The following is a 21,175-nucleotide window of genomic DNA, read 5'->3' as shown; positions in this document are numbered from 1 at the left end:
CTGAAAGGTCCTGCTTAAGGCTGCAGTTTGGTCCAAAGCACCAAAAGAGGATGCTAGACAGATGCATATTTCCATCATTAAAACAGAGCTAATCTGCTCCTTTCCCTTGTTTCCATAGATAGGAAGTGCAAACTTGTAGCCAGTGTCTTCCAGCAGCAAGTCTCTTCCCTTCCTGCTTCCCTGTAGCTTTTTGTGTGGTTACCTTTCCTTGTAGTTGGGCAAAAGTTTTCCTTGTCATCCTTGTGTGGTGTTTGTTTGGGGGATAATAGTGGCATGAACTCCTGGGTCAGGTGACAGGGGATTTAATGGAAGAAGTGTGGGCTCGGAGCCCTGATCCAAGATGGAGTGGCTGCCCCATCTAGAAAGCCATTCCAGGAGCTTTTGCTGGTAAACTAGAGATCTCCGAGTTGATAGATGTTGGTTTGGGTAAGGATGCTTGCTGGCTTCTGGCTTTTGAGCCATGTCCTGCTATCCAGGCAAATTACAGCTGGTATAATGCGTTGTTTGTTTTGCAGCTCTCCTGATGCGTACTTGCGGATTCACCAGGTTAGCAAAGTTTATGCAGGCTGTCTTAGCTCCAGAATAGTAGTATAGTAGTTTCTTTCACTCTCTGCTGAGCACTGTCTTTCCTAGATGACAGCAGATGGAAATATCAGAGGGGTTGAATCCGCTCTGCAGAAATACTCTTTGTGCCAGTGCAGGCACGGGCAGAGTAACTGATTTTCTGTGCTAATAGGGCAGCTTTCTGAGCCTGAAGGTGCAGCTTGGCCAGCTGTCCAGTGGTTAAGCACAGTAGTAGCACTGGCACTGCAGCATGGGGGACAGGAGCTCTATTCAGTGCTTGGTGGAGCATTTGCTAAACATTTTTCCCAAAGAAGAGCTGCGTTGTACCCCATTGCTCAATCTCTTGCCTCCATAACCTTTGCTAACATCTCCAAGCTTGCTGTATACTTACAAAATGACCTACCTCCAATAACTATTTTGATGACATTACTGTAATACGGAATGATGGCTTTTTACAGGAGCTGGATTTTTTTCTGGAGATGTTTCCTTGGAATGCTGACTTCATATCCATTTCATCTTGCATGTTGATGGTGGCTCCAGTCCGGTTGGCTTTGCAGCTACAGGAATTGCCTTCCTTGTGTTGGTGCTCCACTGCCCCTCTCCAGCTCTGTGAGCACCTGTGGGGCAGCAGGGATGGTGCAGAGGTCCCCAGGCTGTCAGGACACCTTCCTTCCATGAGTCCCGCTGTAAGATGGGTTCTTCTGCATGGCAAACTCAGAACCACCTCCCTGCAGCACACAGAGGTCTGCCTAGTCTAGCAGCCACCAGGTGTGGGTGCCTTAGGAAGGCAAGCAAGTTTGTAATACCTCTTCTTTAGGCACTGTTGTAGCTTTAGGATTCTCCTGGTTTTATAAATAGCAGCCTTTAATTAACTTTTCTTGCCTGAATTATGACCCTGTAAGTCCGTGAACGCTGTCAGTGTCCACAGCATCCTGCATAAGGAGTTTAACAGCTTGCCTACATATCACTGAAGAACAGTCCATCTATCATGCTTTGTGACTGTGCTGTGACTGCCTGGTTTGTTTGCGCTGCCTGGCTGTTGTGGGAGTAAGAGCTAAACGAGTTTCACAGTGGAAGGCAGAGTGGCCTTTCCTTCTCCCCTTCTTTGGAACCACCAGTTTCCAGGCAGCTGTGCATGCGAGCTCTGCAGTATGCCTTTCTCTGGTCCACCGGGAATGGAGGAGGAGGAGATGCTGACGGGGGCTTATTGCTGTTTCCTGTCTTGTCTGAGCCTCTTGTCCCCTCTGAGGCAGTGGGCTGAAGCTTCTGGTCTTCAGACCTGCAGCTCTTTGTACTTGTGCCAGGAACAACCCAGCAGCAAAGTGAAATTACAGCTCTTTCCTTGCCCCCTCACTCAGACAGAGCAGCCAGGGGAAGGAAACAGGGGGATCAGTTGCGGTAATAAGGTTAGCAGATGGCAGGGGAAAAAACAAGTTATTTCCATCTGTGCCCTCCTGTCAGCACGAGGGTGCCATGCCCACCACAGTGCTCATCTGGCCTTGCTTCGTCTCCCTGCCCTGCCATACTGCTGCGCTGGGGCAAGTTTAATGCAGCTTAATGATAAACTCTGGTTTAGCTCTGCAGTGTGGTCTCTGTTTAGAAATGTCCTTGGGATGCTCTGCCCAGTAGCTTCCTCCAGTGTCTCTGTACCTGGGACCTGGTATTTAGGTCTTTGCACAGTCTGTGGTCTCTGACCTTAACAGATAGTCTCCAGTTTCTAGATAACAATTTGTTGTTATCTAGAGGACACAACTAGTCCAGGAGGCCACAACTAGTCCCATTTCTTTCTAGTCCATCTTTGTTGCATTTAATTTCATTTTATTGATAGCTCCATGGATGCGTACTAGAGGTTTAAAGGGCAAAGGGAAGGGGGGACCAGGAGGATAAGGCACTGTAAACAGAATGCATTGCTAGGATGGGTGGGCAGGCTTTGAAGGCAGCCAAGTCGCCACATCACCCCATTGCTCTAGGGGAATAAAATGTCTGCAGTAATTATGATCTGAAAATGCAGATAAGCTTGAAGGAGAGCAAAGCATAGCCCAGCTTTGGCTGGCTTTCTGGCTGAGCATGGATGGGTTTCTTTGGTTAGCCTGAAAACAGTGCCAATGGACTTGATAAGCAGATGAAGAGGCTCCTGGGATCTACCTGGTGTGGTCCAGCTGCCTTTCCAAGCAGCAATGAGGCAGCTCAGAGCTTCAGGAGGGTCCCCTTACCACCAGGTGAATGTTTTCCTCCTTGGAAGCTCTAGTGCCTGCTCTGTGCTTTTCACTTTTCCTGGAAGTAACAGGGATAGATGCATGTCTCCTTGTACCAGAATATTTCATTTTGGCCAGATGGCCTTGATCTGTCATGCATGTGAATCTGTAGAGCGGGGAGAGCAGACTCCTCTGTAAGGGAACAGGGAGCAGTCACCATCACACACACTTACAGCAGTGTTTCAAGGCCACAGTGGTGAATTACATGAAAGTGTTGAGAGCCTTTTTGTAGCAACATGGACCGCTGTGGTCGGGCTGTGGACAGGGCTGGTGCACTTGTTTGGGTTTCAGGCCATCTGGGTGTCTTGGTTTGTTCCCCATGATTTTCTGAGGCTTTTCTAGGCCCATATCTTCCTTGATTTGGTGTTTGCTCTTTAATTGTGAAAGAACCCAGATGTCATCACGCCTGAAGAGAGTTGTGCTTGTGCCTGGGTTTGAGGCTGTTCAGGGACCGTGCTTCTTGGCAACATTCAAATAAGAGAAGGGACTCACAACCTGTGGTTTCTAACCCATCTCATCAGTGGTGTGGCCAGTGCTGGCCATAGCAAGAGGGCTTGTTCTGAAGCTACCTCATTGCCTCCTCATAGCTACCAGTATCTCCTGTTTGCTGTGCCCTTAAGGTACTTCTGCTGCACAGCCCTGGTGTTCATCCCTTCTACCACACTTGTCTACATGACTTGTCCTGTTTTGGAATATAAATGTTTGCCTCTTCACCAACTGCTCCCCATCCTTGTCCCCAAGAGCGCGGGACATGGAAGAGCTTCAGTGTTTCCCTTTCTGTCTGTTTTCTGACTGATGCCCACTTCTGTGGGAGCTGTGGTCTGCACTGGGAGCAGCTCTGGGGGTTTGGGCTTCCTCAGCTCCTGACTCTGTTGCCAGACAGTCCCAATCCACCCAGCTTCACTCAGTGACATGGTGGGAGTTGTGGCTGTCAGACCAAGGCTGAGGAGGCCACACCAGATGTGCCTTCCTGGGTGGGTTTGTACTTGGCCAGCAACCCAGCTGCCCCATCCCTCTGCTGATGCTCTTCCTTCTCTTTTTCAGGGAGCCCATTGGAAAGAAGAGATCTGGTAAGCAATCCTTTCCGTTGGTTCCACCAACTCCTCCTCCCACCCATACCCATGGTCTCCTGGAGCAGGGCAAGGGCCTGGCCCCATGGCAAGCCAAACCCCTGCTGTTCTCCCTATGGGGCTCCCCAGTATGGTGTGCCTCCTCCATCCACCCTGGAGTTCACTGCAGTCTCCAAGTCCTGGTCCCATGTCCCCTGTGCATCCCGTGGCACTCCCAAAGGTGGGATGGACGCCCGCAGCTCTCTGTGCTGCGCTGGCCCCCCTGTTCACTCATTAACCAAGTTGTTGCCACCGTTGCTGCCACCCCAAGTTCATTTCCCTCCCCACCTCATGCCTTGTCTCCCATCGTTTTGTTCCTCCATCAGGGTTTATCCAGAGAACGGCCTCTTTCCTGCAGAGAGGTAGTAACAGCTGCTCACTGCCCGGCCCTTGCTCTTGCTTTGCCTTTCACCAGCGGGACATCTGCTCGGGCTGGGTGGGCAAGAAGCTGTCACGTCCCCTGTAGCTTTCTGTGGTGGCTGATGGACACAGGGCAGTAGTGGAGAGGAGTACAGTGGGCTGGGACTGACACTTGGCTGTCGGTGCAGCTCCATGGGCAGTGGCTCTGTCACAGGTCTGGGGTGAAGGGCTTGGTCTGCAGCCAGGAGGATGGGGATGCAAAATTTCCCATGTCCAGAGGAGGGTCTGAGCTGCATGGTGGCCAGCGTGAGGTTAAAAGTCCTCTGATGCAGCAGCACATTCTGCTTCACGACTGCACTAGCTGGGACCCTTTGGGTGGATTGTTGGGTCTGGGATGCCCTAACCCTGATCCTCAAAAGAGGAACATCTCTGGAATACCCCCTAGTTGGTGTGTTAGCAGTTATCTGTGCTTGCCAGAAAGAGGAGGAGAGGGGAGGGGAAGAGCCTTCAATCTGTGGATTTGCGAGGGCGTCTTTCAACTACCAGAGCTACAGAAGGTATAAAAAGTAGCATGGGAGTCTTTGGGAAGGAAGGTTGGGATGGAGATTCTGCTGAAATAGGTTGTGAAAAGGGTTTCGGCTGTAGAGTTAGCACTGCCATAAACCAAAGTGGTGGGTCTTCATCTAGCTTTGGAGGTAGAAAGAAGCTTCTTGCTATGGGTGGGGAAAAGAACAGGCTGCATTTTTTTCCCTTCTCCTCCCTTTTGATAAAACAGAGGTAAAATAAAGATAAAATCTCCCTCATCTTAAAAACAAACTCTTGTGTGCTGGCTCAGCAGGAACATTTGGTGTGTAAGGGAAGGGTGTTGTATTTCCCTATGAGATCAGTGTGTGTTTAGATCATTTTGAATCCTGTCCACTTGTATTAGGCAAGAAAAAAGAAATCCTTTCTGGGGTTGAGAAGAAGAGGAAAAAATATTCTGCTGCATAACTCAGTTCTTTGAGGGCAGAATTCAATTTAAGGATGCTGGCTGTTAGAGAAGCAGGAGCTTTTTCCCTGCTTATATCCTGCCTTTGTCCTGCCTTCCCACTGCAAGTTTACGGGCAACTTCACTCTGCCATCCTGTTGGCATGGTGGGTTTGTAAGTGACAGAGGGATGTTGCTGAGATCAAAGAGAAAATGCTCCTTGGGATGCTGTTTGCTTGTCACCCTTGAGAGGGAGGAAACAGGGAGAGTTTAGGGAGCGTCCAAGCCAGAGTCTGCTCTGGCATTACAGGTTGCACTGTTTTGCCCATGGCATCTGGCATATGTGCAGTAGCCACCAAGGAAAGATGTTTGCATGCAGTAACATTACAAAGGGCTGATGCCTCGTGCCAGACATGTTCAGAGACTCCTCTCACTGCGTGGCATTTTCTGGCAGCAGAAACAGTGTGGTTCTGCTGCTGTTATCCTGATCCCACTTACACCTCGAGGAAGTTCATCAGGTTCTCAAGCCAGGCCTGCTTTGAGGTAGCAAATCTGCAGCAAGGCACAAACACAGCCCATTCATTATGGGTCTCCCTGAGGAAGAGGTGTGCAGTAGCTGTGCACAAACACAAATCATGAGTATTTTCCAATGAACAACTTGCTGATTTCTCCCAGCATTGCTGGAGAGGGGTTGCACTGCTCTTCAAGAGAGTGCTGGAAAAACCTCCCCAGCTCCTGGCAGCAAGCCCTGTTTGAAATGGGATTTAAGCAAACACTGGGATGCGAAGCGGGTTAAAGTGCTGCCTGCCCTCAACCTCCCATGGTGATGAAGAGACTCAAGTGACATTTGCTGTTGTGAGGAGGGCCTGATGCAAGTAAGCATTGGAAATAAAATCTGTTTCCTCTGCTTAGTATTTTTTTACCAGTCTTCGTAATCGCACGTCTGTGAGCCTTGGGCATGGGCTCAGGCTCCATACAGCCTGCAGCTTCCAGGGGGATGGATTATTCCCCAGTCTCTGGGATTCTGAGGACTGACTTGGCCACTGATTTAGGTACATCTAAAAGCAGTCATCATGTCAGTCCCCAAGACGGTTTTGAGCATTTCTATTCAGTCATGGGTTCATTGCAGCACTGACTTAGTGCAGGGGAACCTGAAACTGTCTGCAGAGTTTGTATTTGGAAGGAGCTGCCCAAGGAGGCTGGCAGAAAGCTCAAATATCCCCCTGCCAGCTTTATTTTAGATGCTTTCTTATGTGGCCACATCCCTTTTGCTGTGCTATGCAATGTGTCTACAAAGCCCCCAAACCACAGTATTCGTTCTAATGAGATACAGTGAAAACACAGCTCTTGTATCCTACAGCAGCCATAGGGAGACTTTTCTAAAACTCCAGTGGTGAATGATCTTTCCGTGTGATTATTTTCCAGTTCTGGAAAAATCCTTGGAGAGATGAGAGGCTTGCAAAAGGTTCAGTACAGCACAGCATCTACTGCCCATTTCATGTGAGAGCAGGAAGAAATTCACTTTTGCAGTGCTGATCTTCACAAACTCATGGGAGAGGCTGGGAGAAGAGAGCAATCCTAAGCACACTGGGTCTGATTAGCACAGGCCAGAGGACTAGGAGGAAGAAACTTTATCCAGAGAATTACATCTTTGGAAGATGCATTAGGCAAGGACTGGCGTGTACAGCTTCAAAGCCACATACCTGTGCCCCCTGTGCCTGAGCTCTTTGTTTCCCTGCAGAGGCACCAGTGTCCAAGCCCCATAATAAAGTCCTGGCTTTTGTCACTGATACTGCAAAGCCAGAGATTGGAAAGGCTGGAAACATCACAAGCAACCCCATATATGAGATTTCCTACTGGTTTTGTCCATCTCAGCACTTCGGGTGAGTGGCCAAGTTTCTGGTCAAACAAAACCTGCAGAGATTTGCGGGCTGACCTGTATGTGACATAGGTCACTCTCCTGAGCGGTCCTTGGGTTGGTAGCTGGGATGTGCACTGCCTGGAGGCTGTGTCTCCCCTGCGCCTCTCCTGCATCCGCAGAAAGCATCAATTCTGCAAGACCAGCCTAAGGACCTCTGTGTGTCATGAGCCAATGCACATCCCTTCTAAGGCCATGTCAGTGTCAGTCACTCAAGTGAGGGGTGTTCAGGACACAAAGGCTGTGCTCTTGCCTACACCTGTCTGCAAAACTCACTCTCTTGTGGGATCTGGACTGTATTAATGCTTCCTCTGCTCCCCAGCTGCAGAGCTTTAATACTGTCTCTCATCTTGGTAAGGTTTACACCATTGCTATTTTTAAGAGACCCAAGTCTGTCCATATATAGGATGTTTTGTTGTTTATTTGAGTGTGGTTTTTGTGGTTGAGGATGATTATGCCAGGTGAAGATGCTCCTGAAATTAACTCCTACCTCTTCCTCCAAGCTCAGATTACAACTTCTGTTGTTGGTTTAATAGGTACATTGGAGCATCCAGAATTGCCTGCTGAAACTACAAATAGCCTCAGAGCAATGAGTGTAATTATAGCGAGGGAGGCAGAAAAGAGAATACTTCTCTCTTACTGTAGCTGTTATTCTTCTCTCGAGGGTTGAATAGATCCTCTGATCACTTTAAGCACAAACCTTTAATTGAGCTAGTAGAACAGATAGTCCTAGCATCCACCATTCACTTTAGAGGGCTATTTTTAATTCTGTCTGGTGCCCCACCTCTGGGTTTTGGTACAGAGGAAGCTTTCATTAGCGGTAACAGATCCTCTGCACTTGGCCAGCTCACCTGGAACTCTGCAGAGTGCTGTTTATAGCAGAATAACATGGACAATTTGCCTCTTTCCTTTAAATAAGACTGCCCTGATGATACATTGTTCATTTAAATCTTTGTTGTGGTCTTTCTTTCTCAGAACCAATTTGAGAGCTTGTGACCCCTGTGCACAGGAGAACTGTGTAAGGCAGTGGAGCATCCTAGGATTGATGAAGACCTGCTAGATCTTGTCCATCTCTACTCATACCCTTCTGGGATGAGTGTGCCACTGTAGGTTTCCTGCTGGGGAACCTGTGCTCTGCTATAAGTTTCCCCATGAGAAAGATCTTTTGTCAGGCTGAGGCTTCTCATGTGCTGGGTCCTCTTGCAGGGTAGGTGCACTTGCCATAGAGAAACATGTTCCAGTATCTGAAGGGGGCCTACAAGGATGCTGGGGAGGGGCTTTTCATCAGGGACTGTAGTGACAGGACAAGGGGTAACGGGTTCAAACTTAAACAGGGGAAGTTTAGATTGGATCTAAGGAAGAAATTCTTTACTGTGAGGGTGGTGAGGCACTGGAATGGGTTGCCCAGGGAAGTTGTGAATGCTCCATCCTTGGCGGTGTTCAAGGCCAGGTTGGATGAGGCCTTGGGTGACATGGTTTAGTGTGAGGTGTCCCTGCCCATGGCAGGGGGGTTGGAACTGGATGATCTTAAGGTCCTTTCCAACCCTAACTAGTCTATGATTCTATGATAACGTAGCCTGAATTTCTTTGCTGCATTTCACCTAACTGTCCCAAGGGACTACCACTCTCTATGTAATTTCACACCATTCAGAGACTGGGAGGTAGTTGTCCTGTACATCTGCCGTGCTATAGCAGCTAGAGGGCTGTGATTTCTGCCCCAACCCAAAGCTTGAGGCTCTTTCCTCACAGTACATGCACAGCCCCTGTACATACAGCTTAACACCTGTGATCAGGTGTGTGACTCTTGATCACTGGTGCTATAATGATTAACACTGTCCTACTTCCAAAGCACTTGGCAGGTATTAATTAATTCTTACTGCACCTGGGGAGAACAGGGTAATGTAATAGTGTCCTCGTCTGGCAGGTTGTGAAGCTGTAAGCTAAAGTGTTGGGTTGAAGGCCAGAGCCAGGGCTCGAAGTGGAGAGGAGTCATGGGCAAGAGTTTCTGGCAACTTTTTGCTTCTTGGAGGCTTTGGAGGCAGATGGGGCAAGTGCTGGTGGTGTTATGGGTAACCAGGGTAACCTCTGAGTAGCCAGAGCTTGTTTAGCAGGAGGCTGAGCTGACTGAACACCAAGCTTGGTAGGGCTGAATAAGCTGGGCTTAACATTGAGCACACTCAAAGTGTGCTATGTTAGCGTGCAAAGCCCTGGGTCACTTTGTGGTCTTCCTGCACACCACAAGCCTTGGTGCAGGTATGAGGAAAGGGTGGCTTTGCTGGGTGTATAGGGACAAACTTGGGGCCATGTGTCTTAAGCAGTGACTGATGCGAGTGGAATCCTCTTTTGTGGTGCTGCCATAGCGAGCATCGCCAAGTGAAAGGTGTGCATCTGTATCCAGAGCACTCTCGCAAATGAAGACGTGCTTGCAGAATATAAGCCAGCCGAGCCCTGCAGTGCCTCGCTGCTAGTCTCCTGCCGAGCAGGGGCTGGCGGTGCTCCCGGGTGTCCCTGGCCTTAGCTCGCAGTGCCACCCGCAGCCTGCACGGGCTCGGTGCAGCCCGGACCGCGGCATCCCTCTCTCCTCCGGGTTGTCGGGCTTTTCTTGGGGGAAGAAAAGCTTTGCTCCTTGTGTATCTTGCCAGTTTGCTCCCATTTGGGGTACTTTTTTAGTATTTTCTGATGTTAAATTTTGATCTCAGCAGGAGGAGCTGAGCAGAGTTAGTGGAGCAAATAGCAGAGAGTGCAAACCTTGCTGGCAAGCTGCGGGAAGGTGACTGAAATACATAAGGATAATGGTGACAGGAGGATGCTGCCCTGTCCTACAAACACCCCTCCAGCTGGGTGTCCAGGCTTTTTAGCCAGGACCCGCAAAACTCGCTGCAGGTTGTGTGTGTTGAGTTGGGATCTGAACTGGTCCGTGCATTGGGACAGCTGATGCCAGCACACGGACGACTGCCCTGAGTCCCCTTGGTGTCTGACAGCAGGGTCCAGGCTGCTGTGTGCATCCGTGGCGGTGGTGGGATTGCTTGGACAGCTGTGTCTGCGAGCAGGAAGGTGGGTAGCAAGTGAAAAGTCTCACCTGGTTGTACCCATCTCACCTGGCTGCTGGTTTGGTCTCTCCTCCTCACTCTGCCCAAGTCTCTGGCTCACATCTCTCACGCTGGGGTCCTCAGGGTGTCCTGGAGCTGCTTGCAGGCCAGCAGGTGCTCGGGAGCGGTGGTCCATGCTCTCAGGAGCTGGTGCTGACCCTGGCACATGGGTTGGTTCTTGTCCCCCCTGTGCAGGAGCTGACTCTGCATCGGTCGACCCCTTGGTGCTGGAGCAGTATGTCGTGGTGGCGGACTACCAAAAGCAGGAGAGCTCCGAGATCAGCTTGTGCGTGGGCCAGTTGGTGGATATCATTGAGAAGAATGAATCAGGTACAGAGAGTTTGGCTTGGCAGAGGGCTTCGGATCTACTGCATTGCACACCAAGGGAAGGAATAGTGATCCTGTGTCGTCAGTGTTCTCCTGATAGGTCCTTAAGCAAAACAGCCTTTAGGCACCTCACAGGGATGTCCTTGGATGGTCAGCTGAGGTGGGATGTGGAAGCAGCTTCAGTCTGCAGGCTGCAGGAGCATGGACAAGGCTTCAGGACTGTCTCTAAAGGAAAGGTCTTATCCCTGTGCTGAACACCAGGCGCCATCCATCTTTTAAAATCTCTGTTTTATGCTTCTTCATGCTGAAACACTTGGCCAATGGATCTTGAGGACAAAAGCCATTCCTGGAGTGGGCTGGCTTGTTTTATTGACAGGGGGACATTCTCATAGTGCCCAGTGAAAGGCCCCATTGTGCGTTCACAATTCTTGCCTCTAAACACAATGAAACACCCGGCCGTGAAGCAGGGCAGGCAGCTGAGCCATTTGCTTACTTCAGAACTTAAACTTGCTCTTAACCTCTGCAAAGGGCTCAACTCGTGTCCTGAGCCCAGCCTCTGGAGTTTGTTGAAAAGGGGAATTTATTCTCTGAAGTTAACAGGAGTTGCTTATGGGGGTTTAAAGATAAATCATGAAAACAGATTTTAGAACTCAAGAAAGCTGGTCCCCAGAGCATTGGTTGCACCCGCAGCTATGTTGGGGAATGAGGAAAATAAAAGCAGCCCTGAAGCAAGTGAAGCCTATTAGCACAGCCAATTCAAAAGCTATGGTGAATGATTTATTTATCCCTGTCAGCCCGGTTTTCCCTTCCATACAGATAGCTGCTGATTCCCTCCTTGACAATCTAGTTGTCTTTCTAAATGACTCACTGGTGAGGTTCTTTATTTTCTCCCCAAAGACACAAATAGCTTGTGCTTTTAATAACTGAGGAGCACACATTTATTTTGATTGGACACCCAGGGTGGCCCAGAATTGCTTGTGGCTGCTCCGGAGCTGGCTGGGTTTCCGCTGGGAGAGCTCGTGTTTTAATCCTGCCTTTGCTCTTAGCTTTTAAATTCTGCTGTTTCCACAAATGTGAAGAAGGCGAGAGCGCAGCAGGAGTCAGCTATTGATTCACAGACAGGGGATTCATCTCTGCTAATTAGCCCGGGCTTGCTGACCCAGACTGAGGGAAAACGAGACAAAGGGGGGGGAAAAAAGGGAGAGCAAATGTGGTGGCTGGAGCTGTTTGCTTCTCAGAGCCTCTCCCATTCTTCATGGGGAGGGAACTGTACCCTTAGATGTTACCCAGCTGTGATTCTCCTGTGGTGCTGCCTGGGCTCACTTTCAGATAGTGCTTGTCTCTGTTGCTTTTTGGTCACCCCAGCCTCCCATGTAGGCATCAAGGAGAGGCAAAACCCCCAAGGCTCGTGGTTTGGAGTGAGTTTTTCGGGTGGTGGGAGCCCTGGGCTGAGCTGCCTGCTTTTTTCTTCTCAGGCTGGTGGTTTGTGAGCACGTTGGAGGAGCAAGGCTGGGTGCCAGCGACCTGCCTGGAGGCCCAGGATGGTGTCCAGGATGAGTTCTCCATGCAGTCCGAGGAAGGTAAGAAGGTGCTGGAGACATCTGCCCCAGCTTCTTCCGGCTGATCTGCACCGAGCTGCTCACAGGACTGCGTAGCCCTCCCTGACCTGGGCAGGACATGACCCCAGAGAAGGACAAGCCTGCATGTGCTGTTCAGACCTGTCTGCCCATGATGGTTCTGCCCATCCAGTGCTGCAGCAGGAGTGGGGCAGCTGGACACTGGTGGTGTATATGCTGGCCTTTCTGCTCCCCGCAGAGTGGCTGAAGGTGCCACCTCCAGGTTCTGCCATCCCAGTGCCTCCTTTAGGAGCTGTTTGACCTGCAGCGGAGGAGGAGCAAAGCTTAGGTCCTGGGAGAATTCGTGTGTCTTCTAAACCCATGCAGGACAAAGAACATATGGGATCACCTTGTGAGAATAGCAAGGTTGTAGCCTTTGCTTAGAGCAAATCTGAAATGCCCCTGGAGATGGAGGTGGGAGGGGGGCTTAGACTGGGAAGGGGTCTCCAGGTGAGTACAGTCTCTGTGCCACTCTCTGGTGTCAGCCCTGTCTCTTCTTGGACCTGAAGTGCCACCTCCTTATGTCCTCTCTTGTCCTTCTCCTGCTTCCCCAACATGCTCTTCCCAGTCCCATGGAGATACTGGTCTCTGCCCAGGCACGTTGGCCGCCGTCGGACTCTTGGGGACTTGTACACCAGTGGATGGGGTCAAGGTGGACTTCACAGAGACTTGTTTGTCTGCCCGTGTTTTGTGCTTGCAACCATGTCTGCATGTTTGTTTGCTTTGCATGTGATGAAACCTGCTTGTGTCAGTGCTCAACACCTGCCATACATGCCCCTCAGCCTGCTATTAGGCCCACTGATGTCCATCTCTCTTTCCTCTATCAGCTGCTCCTTCACACTTTCTGAAGCTTGTTTTGGGTACAGAGGCTGGAGTTTCTGCTTTCCCCCGACATGTGTGGAGGCTTCTTGCAACTTGCTGTTGAACTGCCTTAGTTCCTGTAAAAGTAACTCCTCTGAGCTGTGATCCTTGGGTTGGTGGCTCACATGGCATCAGGAGGAGAAAAGCCTGCTGTGTGTAGCAGGACATTTTCTGCTCTGACTCCTGTGTTGGAAGGGAGTGGGAAATAGGGCCCTTTGAGGGCTGTGCTGCTCCAAGGAGGCAAATCCAGGAAACCTGCACGGTGTGGATACGTGAATTTCCAGAAGTGTAGGGTTTGGAGGCAGACATTTCCCAAAATGGCCTTCACCCTATTGTGGCACTGCGTAAGCACAGGCAATTGCTTTCCTGTGTTTCTTCCAGAGAGGACAGGACAAGGTGAGGGATGGATGAATGGATAAAGCTGTTTGTTTGACATGTTGTCTGCATGGCTGTTAGGATGTTTCCCTTCCTCTTGAAGGGAAAAGCAACTGTGTCGCTGCTTGCCATCATTTGGTCTAGTGGACAGGACATCAGACTCTTCTCCAGGCTCACTACATGGCTTTGACAAGTGTCTTGGGGGACTCAGATGTTGAACAGGGACGTTCATGTAGACCTGTCATTGTAGAGCAGTTTGAGACCTGTGCATGAGAGCACATCTGTACGTGTGGGGTTACTCCCTGATGGCCATGGGATTTATTTCCCTGTATAGGGGACAGTTCTTTAAACACACTAAGAGATAAATCTGAACTGAAATGGAATCATGGAAGGCCTTCTTAAAGAGCAGGTGAAAGGAGAGCTGTCATATAAAAGGTAGTCTTTAGTCTTAAGGGAGAGGGGGAACTGTTATAGACAATTTCTTTGGGCCAGACTAGCTCCCCAGAGTTTACATTTCCAAACGCAGCTGGGTTTGTTTTGAAGTACATTTCACTGACATTTCTCTTCCAAATGGTTGTGTATCCCTGTGTGTTTGCACCTATATTACAACAAGAATTATCATTTATATAAAGCACTTTTAACCATTGTTCGACTGAGTCCAGGTTTCCATAAAACAGTATCTCTGTGAAACTGCACTTTCTTTCCAACAGAGGAGAAGTACACCGTTGTTTACCCATATACCGCAAGAGACCAGGATGAAATGAACCTGGACAAAGGGGCTGTGGTGGTGGTGATCCAGAAGAACCTGGAGGGCTGGTGGAAAATCAGGTACGTCCCTACCTCTTGCTCTTCCCTGGCACTGCAGCTGGGGCTGTGCAAAGCACATGGGATGTACAGCCCAGAGGCAAGTCTAGGGAAGGGCAGAGAACCAGAACTAGTTTCTCTCCATCCCTACAAACTGAAGCTAGTTGACTTTCAGGACTTCAGCCAACCATAGCTGTGGTTGGACATCTTTAAAATCCCCTAATTTCCTGTGCTGGGAGGTGGACTGCATCACGGCATCACATGCCCCAGCAGTGCAAAGGGAACCGTTGTGAGAGCATTAGTGTTACATCATGTGCTGCTGGTAGGAAAACCAGTGAGTGTTCCAGAGGCAGGCTGGATCTTCTGGCTGTGTTAGGAGGTGAGAAGAGAAAGGCCGTTGTCCGGGCCAGGTCTGCTGTGTGCAGGGTGTGCTGAGGCCAGATCATGCTGAGCTGATACTTGTGTTCTGCTGGAGGCTCATTTTCTCTTGTCTGTGGTCTTGCAAACAGCCGGACTCGAGCAGGGTGGGAGCACATGCTGCAATTTTCTTAACCTTCCATTGAACCTGTGGTCTTGGCAGCAGCAGAGCCCCAGAAAAACATCCATTGACTTTTTAAGTGGAGGAGGGCTGCCACGAGAGCTCCAAAGGCAACTACTCAGTAGCTGGTGCCATCTGAGTGTAGGCACTGCAGTCCAGCCAGCAGGGAGAGGTTCTGCTGCTGGCGCGGGACCCTTTAGCATGGCAGGACACTGCGGATGTGGGTTTTCAATCGCATCATGGGGCTGGTTTCTCTGCTGAACAGTGCAGATTTAGAGCAGGAAGGGACCCAGGCTGCTGGTGTGCAGGCAGAGGCTTGTGCCTTCTCCAAAGACCAGGTACATCAACCCTAGCCGCAGCCCTCTGTTTTTCCACTCTGTTTCCTCAGCCAGTATCATTCCTGAACTAGTGCCATTGCTGAAGCGAAAAGGAAATGGGGCTTTGTGCCATTCCCAGCCTTTGGCCTGCTGGCTGTGGCCAGCTTGCACAGGAGCATTAGTCGTGGCTGGAGCTCTCCAGGTCTGTGCCATGAAGCATGACCAGCTCATTCTGCCCAGATCATGTAGCATCTTCAGTCAGTGTTTGCTCTGAGCTCAGCTCCAGAGATGGCCAATGCCTCAACACTGCTGGAACGCAATGGGCTCCTCCTCTGGGAAAGGACTCATGGCCCCGGTCCAGGACGGAGGCTCAGTGCAGTGACACTGCCATTGTTGCTACCACAGGTACCAGGGCCAAGAAGGCTGGGCCCCTGCCTCCTACCTCAAAAAGGGGAGTGGAGAGATGTTCTCGCAGAAGCTGGGGTCAGGCTCCTCCACCCATTCCTGTGCCTTGGATTTGGATGGCATCTCCCGGCAACAGGTCCTGGCAAGCAGAGAGAAGGATGTGCTTGCTGGCCAAAGGGATGGGAGATTTGACGGCCGTCCCCTGCCCAACGCTGACATCCGACGCAGTAAGTGGTTGGTGGGGAGGAGGCCACTGGTGGCTGGGGTGCAAGTGTGGCCTTTCCTGTAAGCTTTTTAGCCATGTAAGGGGATGTGGGGGAGGCAAAAGGCTTGTAGGTGCTGTGGGTTCTGCAGCAAGGTCTGGAGGTGACATTGCACAGGCACAGTGCTGCCCTGGGACCTGCTGAGCATCAGCAAATGGGATGGGGATCCGGAGAGCCTCTCCTCTCAGAAGCTGGGACATTTTTACCCTTCTGGAAGCCAGGTCTTCTGGGTCAGGCCTGCAATGAAAAAGCCAGTACACATGGTCATCTCAGCTGTGTTTCCCAGCAGCACCTGATGGTGCAAAGCTGGTTCCTCTTCCCATGGGACACCCTCAAAACCTGGGTGACCTGTGCTACTCAGGGCAGACAGATTCATCCTTTGGCTTCCTTGGTCAGGTTGGTCCTTGCCTTTCTTTTTTCATTGTCACTTGTGTGTTTTGAACACACATGCGACCAAAAGCCAGAAATTCAACAGCATCTGAAATTCTTCCTCCACAGAGTCACCAAAGATGAGGCAGAGACCCCCTCCTCGCCGAGATCTCACCATAGTAAGTGCCAGTCAATATAAGAGAGCAACAATGGCAAAGGGAATCAGAGGAGCACTGAAAGGAGCTCTGATCACTGGTTATTCTTTGCCTGGGGTTTTGTCCCTGTACCATGGGCTGTGCTTCGGCCAAGGCTGGATTTACACACGCTGCCTCCCTGATGTCTTAAGGCTCCTCTTGTTGCACATGGTCTTTAAAGGAACTTTTGGCCAGTCTGTTCTGCAGGGCTGGGTTGCCAGTGGGAGGCTGCAGGCTGGCTCCCTCCCTCTGGGGAGCTCTGGTGCTGGGCAGTTTTCTGCTCGGCCTGGAAATGGTTTGCTTGTTTATGTTGGTGAGGATGCTGCATGGGCGCAGCAGATGTCCCTGGCCTGGCTGCGCTGTCTTGGGTCTCTGCAGGCTGGTGGCCTGTGTGGATGTTGTACCACATCTGCTGTAGAAACATGCTGATGGGTTTTCTTTTCTCTTGTTGCAGCCACGTGGTTTGAATCTGCCCAAACCTCCTGTCCCTCCTCAAGTGGAAGAGGAATATTACACCATCGCTGACTTCCAGACCACCATCCCTGACGGCATCAGCTTCCAGGCAGGAATGAAAGTAGAGGTGAGACTGTTAGTCTTCTCACATCTTCATATCTGTGCAGCACTCCTGACTTCCATTGCACTGGGACCTGTTTCGGGCAGGAGATCCCCTTCCAGGCAGGGAAGATCTGCTCACCATGGTATTCTGGGTGGAAACTGGGCATGGTGATGCATGTGATTGCCTCTGTGGGCTGTTAATATCCCAGGGCTCTCTGAGGGGTGGGAGAGGCACCTGTATGAGCTCACAAGACTTTGGAGTCCATAGTGCTCTTGGTGGCCTCCTGTCCTCCTGTCGTGCAGGTGTGTGGGTGCTGTGTTGTCTGAGCTAATGGAAATTAAAAACACAGCAGAAATGGGGGGTAGAAATTGTGGTTTTTTCACTTATTAGGCCAGGTTAAAGTCAAAACCCCTTCCAGAATTGCTTTCTGCTGGCAGGATTCCTCCTGCAGATGTGATTTTGCTTTTCAAAACGTACGCTGTGCCTCCCTAAGAGTATTTTCTCTTCACGGCTGCCCCAGTGCGCTCATCTCAGGTCCCAGCCGCACTTGTGGAGCACGCAAAGGCCAAACCGAGTCTGTCCGTGTTTGGTCCACGCAGCATCGCTGCCGGGTGGTTGCTCCAACAGTGCCGCGCAGTGGCCACCGCTGGTACCCGGCATTCCGGTCCCGGGATAGGCACAGCTCAGGGGCAGCCGCAACGTGGCGATGACGTTCCTCAGTCCCACGGCACGCCGGTCCCCATCCCTGCCAGAGGCTGTTACCAGGTTCCCCTCTGATTAGGATACCCATGCTGTGATTACATGGCTTTTGGATAGAGAGGCACCGGGGCCTTGTGCCACCCTGACATCAGTTCAGAGGCACTGAGTGTGCAGAGAGCACTCCTGTATGTATGTCTGAAGTTTCCGTTCCCCTTGGCAGGTTATTGAGAAGAACCTGAGCGGCTGGTGGTACATTCAGATTGAGGAGAAGGAAGGCTGGGCCCCTGCCACATTCATCGATAAGTACAAGAAAACCAGCAACGCATCCAGGCCAAATTTCCTGGCTCCACTTCCCAGCGAGATGGCTCAGCTCCGGCTTGGTGATGCCGCAGCTGACAGCAGCACCAGTGAGGAAGCAACAGGACCGTGCCGTCCACTGCCGGAGGCTCCTCCTAACGGTATGGACTGTGGTGGGAAGTGGGCCAAAGACTGGAAGGGGAAGGAGGCTCCCGAGAGCGGGGACCTGGCCTTTGCTGGTGGCTACGAGGAGATCTCAGACCGTGACACAGAGGAGAAGCCCAGCCTGCCGCCCAGGAAGGAGTCCATCATTAAATCAGAAGGCGAGTTACTAGAGAGGCAGAGGCCACCCCCCAAGCCCCCAGGCATGATTTTGCCCATGATTCCACCCAAGCAGTCAGCAGCCCCTAAGGACATGAAGAAGCCAGAGATCAAACCAGAGAAGGGCAAACTCTTCCAACTGAAAAATGAAATGGGACTGGAATGTGGGCATAAGGTGTCAGCCAAGGAGGTGAAGAAGCCAAACCTCCGGCCCATTGTCAAGCCAACGAAGCCAAAAGCTGAGCCTGTGGAGGACAAGCCTGAGCCCATCACCCAGAATCCATTCTTGAAGTCAAGACCTCAGATCAGGCCAAAACCCGCTGCAGCCCCCAGGACTGACCCAGCACCAGCTGATGATAAACTGGACATCTGCAACCTGCGGAGCAAGCTTAGACCTGCAAAGTGCCCAGAGAAACCCTGCGAGCAGGACACCACTGCCGGAGAAAGCTCCTTCAGTAGCACCATGGCCTCTTCAGAGGCTTCTGGAAGGTTTCAGGAGCGACCAAGCATGGAGAGCAAACCCCTGCCCAGACCGGACAGCCACACCACGAAAGAGGTGCTGCCCAAACCCCCCCTGGGCCCAGCAAACCCCCTGGGTGCCAGGGAGCCCCCGCCACTGCGCCCCGTGGTGCCACCTCGCAGACCACCCCCTCCTAAGAAAACAGGGGGTCCTGCCTCTGTCCCCACAGCAGAGCTGAGGGTCCCAGCACGGGAAGCACCCGAAATCAGGTCATCCCCAGTGCCGGGGAGGCCCATGCTGGTTCCTCCAAAAGCCAAACCATTCCTCTCTGCCTCCATCCAAGATGAAGCCAAAGTAAAAAGCAGCGTAAGCCCAAAGGTCATATCCAAGCCAGTGGAGAGAGGGGAAGCCAAGGAGAGGACCTCAGCCCCTGTCTCCAGCCCGGACATCACCAGGGAAGCTCTGTATGTGGCAGTGGCAGATTTTGAAGGCGACGAGGAGACCAACAGCTTTAAAGAAGGGACTTTGTTTGAAGTTCATGAGAAGAACAGCAGCGGCTGGTGGTTTTGTAAGGTCCTGACTGGGGGACCATGCTGGGAGGGCTGGATCCCTTCCAATTACCTGCGGAAGAAGCCATAGCTGCTCCTCTGCTTGCACAGCCGGAGGTTCCCTGGTCTCTCACCTGAGTATTTAATTAGCAGATTAATTTATAGTTTTCCATGAGGCTGGCTTTAAACAAAAGATAATACTCGAGATCCCACGCATCCCAGCTGGTGCCCATTGGCGGCAGTGTGGAGGAAGCAGCTCAGCCTTCCCTCCCCACCTCCCCTCCTCACCTGTGCGCTTCCATCCACCCTCCTCCCCACGTCTCCTGGAGCAGCCAGGGCTGCTCTGGCCAAGCTTTGTGGCATACAATGGCTACCATGGTTCTCTGTGCTGGGGAGATGGACCTTGGTAGGCATTGTTCCACCTGTACAGGGTGTGGAATGGTACCAGCCAAGGAAATCTGGCTGTGTGAAAGGATTTGTCTTCCCTGAGGCTCAGGGTCATGGCCAGATGTTGTAGGTCACACTGCTTAGTCCAGGTGTGTAGCAGAGCCATAGGGAGCATGGGAAAAAAAGGAGGAATGATTGCTGAGAGTGGGGTCCCTGTAGCTCTGTGTGCACATGCGGGCACAGGCATTGCTCTCACCCCCTGTTACTTGCTCCCCCCCGTGCATGCCATGGGGCTGTCCCTTGGTCCTTCGCTGTTCTAAAATGACAAGTGTTAACTTCAACATCCTGCTGGTGATAAGAAACCACAGACAAATGCACACATGCACACACACACATACATAACAGGTCCTCTCTCTGCTGATACAGGACGCTATGCAGGCTTCTCCCTTGCAGTATCACAACCAAACAGCAAGAAGTGTTTTGCTCTGGTAGCTGAAGAATACTATGCAAGGCACAGAGGACCAAAGTGACCCCAGAATCCCTGGATAAAGGATGCTTTGCTTTCATTCCCACACAGACTGCCCTGCCTGTTGGACTAAGAGGGGACCACCCGTTCCCATGACCCACAGAGCTTCTCAGGCTGGCGGGCAGCAGCCAGGAGGTGGGTCCTTTAGTAGGTGCTGATATTATCAAGTGCAATGCAGCATGTGGGAGTTCAGCTCCTCATCACAACCAGGTGTGAGGTGTGTCTGGTGCTCAGGGGCTCCCTGCCTTGTTTCTCACCCATCTGCCTGTGTTCCAGGTACTTTGCTTTCACCATGCTTGCTGGGCTGTTTGAGAGTCTTCAGGGCAAGCAGAGCCTGGGTTTTTTTCATGCTGACATTCCTGCCTGCACAGCCTAATCTTGCCCACGTTGCTGCTTGTCCTAGCAGGAGGATTGAGCGTAGATGAGCTGTTGTTCCCCAGTGCTGCTTTCTTCTCTCTGCATTTGGCTACTTGCAGATTTAGGGCCACATTTCTCTCTCCAGAAGAGCTTTAAACCCAGTGCTTCTGTGGGTTTCTTGTTGACCAAGCCCTGTTGCCCTTTCTAGTCTAATTGCAAGTGTTGAGTGCTGCAGCTGCAGCTCTGCAGCCACATTGTTTTGCTGCTGAAAATTATAGTTTTCCCTTTAATTTGAGGCTGGCAGAATTGAAGGAGTATTCTCCACTCCCCCAGATGCTCACTGCCTTCTCTGTCCCCTATTTTCTACTCTGGAAATGTGGAGTTGAAGGTATTTCTGTCTGTGTACCGAATGAAAATGGTGGTGCTTCAAGCCAGGCTCATTTTGAAAGGGTGATGGGGCAGTTTGTCCCAGTGCTGGTTTATCAGATAGAAAAGTCCTGACCATCCCAGTCCAGCCTCATATCCAGAAGCCCCAAGGTTTGTGTTTAACCGTGGGAATTCATTCACCCCAGTCTGCAGCTGATTCCTCTTCCTCCCACTCCCAGTTTTCTCTGGTGGCACATCAGCCCCTGATCAGGCTGACTCACCTGAGCTGGCAATAAGCAATACATTTGCAACCCAATCCAATAACAAA

General features: G+C 51.2%; 1 protein-coding gene across 1 annotated transcript in view; it reads left to right on the top strand.

The window, feature by feature from the left end:
* SH3PXD2B (SH3 and PX domains 2B) overlaps positions 1-19,302 on the top strand; it is a gene marked incomplete at both ends in the record, with an annotated part of 71,288 nt that extends 51,986 nt beyond the window's left edge. Inside the window, 8 exons of the mRNA XM_080626897.1 lie at positions 3,864-3,889; positions 10,457-10,591; positions 12,064-12,168; positions 14,151-14,268; positions 15,505-15,731; positions 16,266-16,315; positions 16,785-16,910; positions 17,806-19,302. Coding sequence (XP_080483023.1) covers positions 3,864-3,889; positions 10,457-10,591; positions 12,064-12,168; positions 14,151-14,268; positions 15,505-15,731; positions 16,266-16,315; positions 16,785-16,910; positions 17,806-19,302 — 2,284 coding nt within the window. The remainder of the gene's footprint in view (positions 1-3,863; positions 3,890-10,456; positions 10,592-12,063; positions 12,169-14,150; positions 14,269-15,504; positions 15,732-16,265; positions 16,316-16,784; positions 16,911-17,805) is intronic.
* Between the last annotated feature and the right edge of the window lie 1,873 nt (positions 19,303-21,175).

The sequence above is a fragment of the Psittacula echo genome (assembly GCF_963264785.1).
Source record: "Psittacula echo genome assembly, chromosome: 11".
In the NCBI taxonomy this organism is placed as follows: domain Eukaryota; kingdom Metazoa; phylum Chordata; class Aves; order Psittaciformes; family Psittacidae; genus Psittacula; species Psittacula echo.
The sequence above is the reverse complement of the archived record's forward strand: the minus strand, read 5'-3'. Positions and strand labels throughout refer to the sequence as shown.